Source organism: Pogona vitticeps, chromosome 1 (genome assembly GCF_051106095.1).
Source record: "Pogona vitticeps strain Pit_001003342236 chromosome 1, PviZW2.1, whole genome shotgun sequence".
Classification (NCBI taxonomy): Eukaryota; Metazoa; Chordata; class Lepidosauria; order Squamata; family Agamidae; genus Pogona; species Pogona vitticeps.
Genome location: NC_135783.1, coordinates 97,696,828 through 97,706,916, shown reverse-complemented (window position 1 = coordinate 97,706,916; position 10,089 = coordinate 97,696,828). Strand labels below are relative to the sequence as shown.

General features: G+C 42.5%; 1 protein-coding gene across 1 annotated transcript in view; it reads left to right on the top strand.

Moving 5' to 3' along the window:
- Positions 1-1,623: 1,623 nt before the first annotated feature.
- Positions 1,624-10,089, top strand: part of CRYBG1 (crystallin beta-gamma domain containing 1) — a 123,033-nt gene continuing 114,567 nt past the window's right edge. Inside the window, exon 1 of the mRNA XM_072998249.2 lies at positions 1,624-2,013. Coding sequence (XP_072854350.2) covers positions 1,670-2,013 — 344 coding nt within the window. The 5' untranslated portion in view covers positions 1,624-1,669. The remainder of the gene's footprint in view (positions 2,014-10,089) is intronic.

Sequence of the window (10,089 nt, the reverse complement as noted above, 5' to 3'; positions counted from 1 at the left end):
TGTCTGTTTGGCAAGACCAATTTTGCTCTGATATTCGCCACAATGGAGCATGTGGGGAAAGTGTAGAAACCATTTCACTTGAGTCATCAGAAACCACACTGAATATAGCATTTCTGCCTACATTTGAAAGAACAGCCCTGTACTGATGGTTAAGTAGGCATTGTGGAGTCTCTCCATTGTTAACTTGTGGGTAAAATTTTGCCCTTGGATATACATTCAGCTCCCACAATTATGATAGGAGTTGCCAATGATTATAACAGATCCTACTTAGAAGGAAACTGACCAGATCAGATAGGCAAATTATTTAAGGAGTGATAGGTATTCTATTCTAAACAGTGAAAGAATCCTCTTCATTGATGCCTTGGGTGAAGGTAATTGGAGCATAGTACTGGACTAATTATTAAAGTATCCTAAAATGCTTTGCTCTTACCTCGATGTGTCCAGGGATCATCTGGCAATAACTCAAGGCATGGAGAAGAAACTGGTGTACTACCAAAATGACTGTAATTGAGGATCACTTTAAATTATCCAGAGTCTCTGAGCACAGAGTGCTATCCTCTGAAGATGCCCATGGCCACAGAGACTGGTGAATGTTAGGAAGAGCAACCTTCAGAGCACGGCCAAAGGGGGACGACAGAGGACAAGATGGTTGGGCAGTGTCATCGAAGCGACCAACATGAATTTGACCCAACTCCGGGAGGCGGTGGAAAACAGGAGGGCCTGGCGTGCTGTGGTCCAGGGGGTCACAAACTTATCAACTAAACAACAACATTATCAAATACCATACTAAGTATAGTATCTGCAAAAGAAAAATAAATCTTGGCTTAAAGATAATATTTATCTAAAAGCCCATATCTAATTGGTTGTCCAACTAAAGTAGATCTGCTGAATCAGAGGAAGCTGCACGAAGGTGTACTTCACCGCCTCCCCATTGATTCAGGGAGTTTACTGCATTCTACAAGGGGTTACACAAAGGGATCTACCAAAAAGGAGCCAGTAGGACGCAGCCACTGCTATTTTCCAGGTGTAGGTTTCCTTATATACCTCCCCAGCCCTCGCACAAGGGATTCAGGTCTGCGGATAATCTTGGCCTCATCAGAAAAACACCAAACTAATGGGACATAATTGGCACCCTCGACACGGAGAAGGCAAGCCTCTCCCATCCTCCGTGAGAGATGGGTTGCCTGGGTTAAGGAGCTGCTTCCTTCGCGGGCTGAGATTAGGATCAGCGGGCTCAGGAGCAGGCACAGGAGGGAACTGCCCGGGGAGAAAGCCGCTGCCGCCGCATAAAAGAAAGATTTAAACAAACAACCAGGAAATCCCTGTGGACTGATTTCTGGCACCGCCTGGGACTAGACGTTTGCGCAACAGGCGAAGGTGGAGAGGTGGGAGGGGAGGGCCTTCCTCAGGGCTGAGGTGGAGCCGCTGACAAAAGCTGGAGTTCCGCGGGTAGCCTCCAGGGGGCGCGTCGGTTCCCTCTCACCCCCCCCCCCGCGCTCTCTCCCGCCCTTTCACTGCCTCTTGCTGGGGCGGCGCTAGGAAGCAGCGCCCGAGCGAGGAGGCTCCCCGTTCTCTGGCCATCCACGCGAGGCGCTGGCCAAAGGCGAGCACCGCGGGCAGCCGTCGCCTCGCCGCCGTTCAGCCTTCTTGACCGGACGGGGTGCTCAGCATGGAGAAAGGGGGCTTCAGGCGGCTCGGCCGCCTCTTCCACCGCAAGAGCGAGTCGGAAGACTCCGAGCCGGACTCGAGCAGGACCACGCCGCGCTCTTCCCCTTGCCCTTCGCCGTCCCCTCACCAGCGGCGGGAGCAGAGCCGCGGCAGCCCCCCGGGCGAGGGCAAGAAGCGCTCGGCGTTCGGCCACTGGCGCCTGAAGAAGAAGCGCAAGGACCCTCCCGCGGCGGCGGTGGCGGAGGAGGAGGAGGAAAGCCGCGGCCGGGGCAGCGCGCCGGCGTCTCCTTCGCTCTCCTTCTCGTCCGAATTCACCGCCTCAGAGCCCACCACTCCCACCGACAGGTAATGCCTCCCGCCGGCTCCTGCCTCTGCCCTTCCCCGGGCTGCGCACGCGTTCACCTGTCGCCTCCCCGGGACTCCCTCGTCCCCATCTCCCCGGCAGGTCCGCCGCCGAGAAAGCCCAAGGCGCGGGCGGCTGGCCTCTCCTCCCGGGTCCCCTCTGAAGGTTGCATCCCGTGCGGTTCTCCGTTTTGCGCCGGGGCAGCGGCGGGGCCGTCCTGGCAGCGCGGGTCGCTTTATCCCCTGCCGGAGCCCAGGCGGGGCAGGCGCTGCCTTCTCGTGGCAGAAAAGGAGCGAGAGCAGCGGCCGGGATGGGGAGGCACGCGCGCCAGAGCTGCGGGGCGCTGCTGTGCCTTAAAGGCGCAACACAGACACACACACCTCCCTCCTCTCTCCCCCCCCCCGCCCCACAACCTCTCCACTCTTGAGACTAGGAGGCTGGGATGAAGCGTCGCGTCGCCTTCGGGATCCTAGGCAGCCGCTCCCTTTATGTGTTGAGTTCCCCCTTCCGCCCCGTCCCCACGGCCGTCAGATGTCAGGACCTTCTGTTTAAAGACTGCTGTCTCTCGGTGTTATTGATATTAAAAAGGGGGCGATTAGATAATCAGCCGTACTTCTGAAGCGCAAATGTAAAGGAAGGGAGTGCCAAGCGCGGGTGAAACACTGGGGGAAGAGTAGGTAAAGCTCATGAATAGCACTTGCTTAACGTAAAAAAAGAAAAAGAAAAAAAAAAGGAAATCCGGAACCATGATTTTGAGGGGTAATCCGAGACTTCCCAGACCTGTCACTGATCAATACCTCCATGAATTGATTATAATAGCCATTCTTATTGGGGATCATGGGAGCTGTATCATCCTACATTTGGAGGACCTTGGATTCTGGAAGGCTATTGCGCAAAGAACCACTTCAGACATTTTCCAAAAATCATCATCTATATACCTCTGAGAATCACAAACATGACAGCTATGTCTCCTTCTTGCCAGCTGGATCAAGCATCTGGTACTCCGAGGTGTGCTTTTGCCACATACGAAGGTTTTGTTCAGTTGTTATAAATAATAATTTGCAAAAATCAGCTGATCTGTTCCTGTATAACTTCAGGTAATTCTTTGTTAAGAGTATGCAAATTAGTGGCTATCGTTGCATCTTTTGACCATAAAATCCAAATGCCTTAATTGCACATTGAATGAATTACATTTGTTCATTGGTGCTGAACTGACTGTTGATTAGTGTCCTTGCTTTGCTAGCTAGTTAGGGTAAAATATATGGCAAAAGCCACATGATCTTTTTGTCACAAATATTTTGATACATTATCAAAATCTAATTAGTGTTTGATATGCTTGATAGCAACATGTCCTATTCAGGAAAAGGTCTTGCTAGGGAGAACAAAATGTAGTTGTTTACATTTAAAGCTCATTGCCCCATTTTAAAATATTGTTGCCTCAAGTGACATACAAGAAAGCATGTAATGTAATATGCATGTGAAAAACTAAACAATAAAATTTTGGCATGCCAGGCTACAATCGTATGCATATCTACATAGTAATTAACTACCTTTGAATTTATTAGGACTTTGAGCAGACAGATTGAATGTAGGAATAATGGCTGGCATCTTGTTGCTTAAATGTGGACTGGAAGGGAATTTTCTAAGCATCCTGCTCCCCCGCAAAAAACAAACTTCCAGTTGCATGCACAAACTTACAGCTAATGTGAAAACAACCACACAATAAGGAACCTGCCAGACCACAGGAGAAAGTTAAGGTATTTCCCTGTCACTCCAAGCAGGATGCTAACCAATGACTACAGCACCACAAATTTTAACTGTAAGATGATTGATGACAGTAACTATGGGCTAAATAACTGAATGCTGAAGATTTTGAGTTATGGCAGGGTGTTGACTGGATAATATTTGTCTCTCTGCTTTCACCCAATAATTTAGCTGTACATCAGATATGCTAATCAGAACAGACTCATTCTTCTCCACAAATTCTTTATTCTACATTATTATGGGCAATTGTTCCATTTGTGTATTGTGTGCCTATCTTCAGCTAAATGTAAAATGTTCAAATGTTGAAGTTTATACTTACGATTTGGTCTTTGGAAATCCCGAAAACATCCATTTTACAAGCACGGAGGGAGCTGTCAAAATCGTTGTCTAGCAAAAATTGGTTTGTGAAGCATGGACCAAACATTGTCCAGCGAAATTCCCCCATAGGAATCACTGTTTTGCGAATTGCTATAGCGATAGTAAAAAGTCTAAATCTAGCAAAAAAAACTGTCATGCGGGGTAACTGTCTAGCGAGGCACCACTGTATTCAGGGCAGACTAGACTGGGGATGGCTGAACTAGAATGCTGATTGTGAACACTAGATCTGTCCTAGCTTCTCTCTCTTAGTCGTAAAGTTCACTGGGTCATTTGGGGCAAAGCATGATCTGCCTTCCAGAATTACTATATGGTACAGTGCTTCTCTAGAGATCTTGGTTAAAAAAATTAAGTGCATATTAAAATAAACCAGTTGGACAAGGAGAAAGCTGGCTTTGGAAACTTTTATGTCAGCTGTGTACATGATAAATTATACAGGTGTACATTTAGAAATAAACAAGGTTTCTTATTTTTAGATATCTGGTAGGCATAGGGCTTTTGAATTTCTTGGACTTCAGTCCCGCAAATTCACTAGGATTTTTCCCCGGCCAAAAATCTGGGGGCTTTATCCAAGAAATCAAAGTCTTCACAAGAGTTTTCCGTTACTCACGGGGTGGGGAATGATGACTCCGTCAGCCGCTTTGTTCTGTGAAGAAGACAGAAGAAATGGGTGGGAGTGGCTCAGCTTTGTGGGAGCTGCAAGGGGTTAAGGACTGATAGTTTCTTGAAAGGCCTCTGGTACAGACCTTAATAGGCAAAGAGACTCCAAAGTTCCTAATGCCTTATAGAATTCCACAGAGCTTAGGCACTCCTACCCATTTGTTTGTCTTCTTCACAGGAAAAAAAATGGCTGATGGAACCTTCATTTCCTGATTTCTTGGCTAAAGCCTCCAGAATTCTGGTTGGAGGAATTCCTGATGCATTTGTTAAACTTCAAAGAAATTTTAAAAAGGCCCACAATCAATGTCTGGTGCAATTAGTTAATGACCACAATCCTTTTACATAGCTACACCAAAAATGTACTTTTTGGAGGCAAATTGCTCCAAGCCAGAAAATCAGTGGGGAAATTATCAATTGCACATCATGTCATGCAACTCAGTATGTAACTGATAACGCCTACTGTGATTTCTCAGTGTAGGCCAATTTTCCTCCACATGTTTTAACTTTTGTGCTATGCTAGCATAAATAGGTAAGAGGATTTGAGCAGTATTATAGCCTGTATTCCAATAAATACGTGCAGTTCGTGAAGAAGACATCTAAATATAAGCTATCATTGCCTTTGTTTTATTTTTCCAAACCAAAACTATTTGACATACACTTTTTCTCCAAAATGGAAACAAGTTCACACTTAATGACATGCTTATAAAAGTCAAGGTTAAAATGTACGCATAACATAGTCAGATGTAAATACGAGAAGTATGTTGAAAATTAAGGAACATCTTCTTGAAAACAAACATGTTTCAGTCCAAAAGTGTGAAAATTAACAGAATAATAGCTAAATACAACCGTCTGCCTTACAGCTGACTTGTCAGTCAAAACATGCATAAAAATGTAGGCTTATGCTCTCAGGAATGAATGTTTATTGCTTGCTGCTAATCCTTGTCATAGGGATGAATTTTTAAAAAAACATTGTTTACATGTCTGTCAATTGTTATCTAAGTAGTTATAACTAACAGTTATATTATGGTTGATGCAGAGAGAAATTATCTGGGTGAAAAAGAAGTTTAAACTCACCTAAAATATTTTCAGCAGTTTTCATTTCACTGCTCTTTAGGTCACTGTTATAGGTTAAAAACCATTGTTCAGTTTTATATATTGTTATAGTTGTAAATCACATTGATTCTAGTAAAACTTTAAAGAAATCCTACATCTACAGAACTGCAGGTTGAGTCTGTGAATAGCAGTTTTCCTTCTGTTCTACGACTGGAAGGTTGTTGTTTGGTAAGACTCATGGAAGACAGTGTGAGGTTATGTAATATAATGGACGGGATGTTGAACTGCGACTCGGGAGTACTCAGTTCAAGTGCCTCCTTGACCATGGAAGCTCTCGGGGACAGAAGTGGTAAAGTACTCCTTGAACTTCTCATATGCCTCTAAAACTCTGTTAGGGTCACCATAAATAAGAGGTGACCTGACAGCACAAACAACAACAAGAAATGACTCTACTGTCTTGGAGAAAAAACATTTTAAAAATTTCATCCTAAATATTGTAAAGGAAGCCTGAGTGAGTTCAGTGAGGCTTGCTCCCAGTGACATATTAAATACACATAGGAGTGCAGTCAAACCGATGTTTGTTTGTTTATCTGTTTATTTGTTTATAACACCAGTAATGAGCTGTGAGAGTGTAAATGGCATAAACATATTGACATAGCTAGAATGGTTAACCGTCTGACATAGGCTGTCTTTGAGGTAGAAAAAATGTAGAGGCAAGGGCTTTTCTGTTTCCAACTCAACTTCTGATTCTGTGGGCAAAATCAATAACTTTGTTTACTAGATAAAAGGAATAACTGTTTATTAATGCATATAATGAGCCAAGAATCCTTGGTCTTTTAAGCACTTTGCAACACTCTGGCATTTATGCATGAAATTTACCACAGTCATCTTCCTCTGCAGTTGTTCCTTGTAATTCTTTTTCTCTACAACAGGTGAGTAACAGAGTAGCCTAGGTAGTGGAAGAGTTCTGAATCTGGCTTTTGTGTGTTGTCAGATTTCTGACCATTTATCCTCTTGTGTAAAGATGACCCTACCTAATGCTGAGGAGCACAGCTAGCAAATGATAATATAGATCACATCAGCAGATGAACAAGTACTGTAAACACATTCCTAATGTTGTATGTGACATAGTTGATTTCTTGGAATGACAGTACTATGGTATATAGGGGGACCTCTTTGGTATTTAAGTTTGTAGCAGGATCTTGCTCTTATATCCATTTTGTGTAGCATGCTGAGTGTCAGTAATTGTTTAAGACTGGTGTCTGTCTTAAATGATGAGTTTGAATCAAATATGGAAAGCAAGGATGTCAGCATGACGACCAAGTGCAGATTGGTTTGAACCATCATGTTCCCCATAACTGTGCATGGAAGTGAAAGTTGGACAATGAAGAAGATGAAGAGAAGGAAAACTGATTCTTTTGAGCTATGATGTTGGAGGAGGCTCTTGCGCATTCCATGGACTGCAAGGACAATGAATGAAGAAGTGCTGAAGCTCATAAGACTGGACATGTCACTGGAAGGCAAAATAAAACTTAAACGTAGTTATTTTGGCCATGCCATGCAATCAACATCATTGAAGAAAGACATTATGCTTGGAATGGTCAGTGGTAAAAAAATGACAAGGGTGCCAAAGAACGTGTTGGTTGGATGTAATCAAAACAGACATTGCTCAAAATATAAAGCAGATGAAAGAAGCTGTACAAGATCAGAAAGCATGGAGAGAGCTGGGTTATGAAATCACTAACAATCGATCGGATATAGCTGAATGGATAATTCTATTCAATTCAGTGTCTGTAATCAAGTACAGGCCAGTCACAGAAGTGTTTTTTTTTAGGTTTTTATTCCTGATATGTTTTTTGTTACATAACCAGATCTCTTGTGATCCTAGACAGGTTAGTGTTCTCATTCAAGATCAAATTTAGATGGTTGCTGTTTCCCCATTCACCCAACTGCTATTGCACACCAGCATTCTTAACCAAGGGTCTATTAATCCCACTACTGTTGAAGATGAATGCATCCTTAATAAAAGGATATGTGATTTCTGAAGTTGAAATATACCAAGTTGAAACAAGGTGTTATTTGGCAGTTCCAGTAATAAATAAATGTTAACATGGAACAACACATTTGACAACTGTAGCTATTTCAACATTGATACTTGGGAATAATTGAACAGATGGTCCCAAAGGTTGATGTAGACTTCGGCCTGATTCAAGCTAGGCCAGCCTATGGAACTGAAACTATTTTAGTGGATTTGGTTGATGTTTTCAGGAAATACACAGAGTTAATGGGAGCTTGTCAGTTTTCCTGACCATCTCTGCAGTCTGTGGTATGCTGGACCTTAAAAGTTTCCTTGTAGAAACAGAAAGGATGGGATTGGGACATTTCTCTGCAGAGTGTCCTTTGTTACTTTGTATAGATGATTTCAGAAAGTGCTGCTGCTGTTCCACATTTCCCTAAAGGCTTAAAATATATGTAGATGAGATCTTATAGTGATTTATGATATGTTATTCCTAACTGTCTGGCAATACCTTGCTGACACCCAGAAGGAACGGTTATGAGCTCTATTGATTGAAGCAGCTTCAAGAAGTAGATTGACTATAGTGTTGCTGCTCCCCCTGCCTTGAAAGAGCCCTGCAGGTCCTTGTTGCTCTGGAGATTCACTGCTACCTTGCACAGTTTTTCAGAGCAGGAGCTTTTCCTGAAATGCCATTTCTTAGAGGTCCTCAAAGTAAGGCACCACAGGCAGCATGATCTGGGTTACTATTGTGCAGTAGATATCCATGAGCAGCTAGTTTGTAATGTTAAGGTCTGGTAGACTCTGCTATTCACTAGAAGGGAGAAACAACTGGTGCTGAATGTATGTGAATGAGAAATGTTAATTTCCAAGTCTATGTTACCTGGAGACATTGAGATATCCTGTATTGAATAAGGTAACTGTGAAATATCAGACTCATACCTGTAGTAGGTAGTAGACTATGTCTAGATGGGCGGCATATAAATGCAATAAATAAATAAATAAATAAAATACCGTGTTGTGCTCCTGAACATTACTTTGTTACAATATTCAGGTACAGAGGTTGCATTGCTGATCATATGCATTTAGATGGACATTTTGGCTTTTAGGATTTGGATGTGGCGATTGGGTAGAAACCACTTGTGCCAATCTTGTTTTGACCATAGCCATAATCTCAGAGGCCATATAATATATATTCTATTTTGTCTCTGTTGGGAGCTGTCAAATAGATTACAGGTCCAATTGAGGACAATGATTTTAACCTTTGAAGCTCTAAATTGCCTGGACTTTTGCATGCTTATTTTTCCTACATATTCAAAATCCAAACTTTCGGTGAAGTTGACCAGGGAAGCCCTGCTTTGAAACCCATCCTTGGGAAACATTAATGAGGAGTTTGAGCAGAATATCTTAGTAAGCTTCCATGTGAGAGGGAGGTTCAATATAGATTATTTTCATTGTACATTTTCTATATTCTCCTCTCACTTCATAGAGTTATTTTCCATGGCAGTTCCAATTTTTGTTTTTTGTTTTTTGCAATACTCTAAAAACAAAATTTATGTAGTATTACTTTGTACAAAGGCCACAGATTAGGAGGCAAGAGCTTCCTAGTTAGCAGTATTCACTTAGCATTACACACCATTCAGAACAATGACAATAAACAATCCAGCAATAAAACTAATTTATTAAGGATTTCTGCAGTATTTTCAGATATTTTTCCCTAAGAAATGCTGATTTCTTAAAGAAAATAGTAATGGATTTACTCTGGATATCCATGGCAAGAAGCTCCTGGTCAGAAACTTTCAATTAGCACTACATCATCACTCAGCAATAATGGCAGCAAACCAACTGAGAAGCTATTTTTTTAAAAAGATTTCTTTTTAAGAGATGCTGCTTTCTTGAAGAAAACAAGTTTTAAAAGCTAAATTTGGATGTAAATTCATTCATTGGATTAATATAGTCCACCATTAGTACAAACACTACACTGGGCAATTTACACAAGATTGAAACTTACAAACCCTCATTAACCCACTATAACAAAAAAGCACACATCCTAATATAAGTAATGTTATTTCATAGAATCATGAAATCATAGAAAAGTGGATTTGGAGGGGGCCTACAAGGCCATCAAGTCCAACCCCCTGCTCAATGCAGGAATACAAATCAAAGCATATCTGCCAGGTGATTATCTTTTCCTGAATGCCTCCAGTGTTGG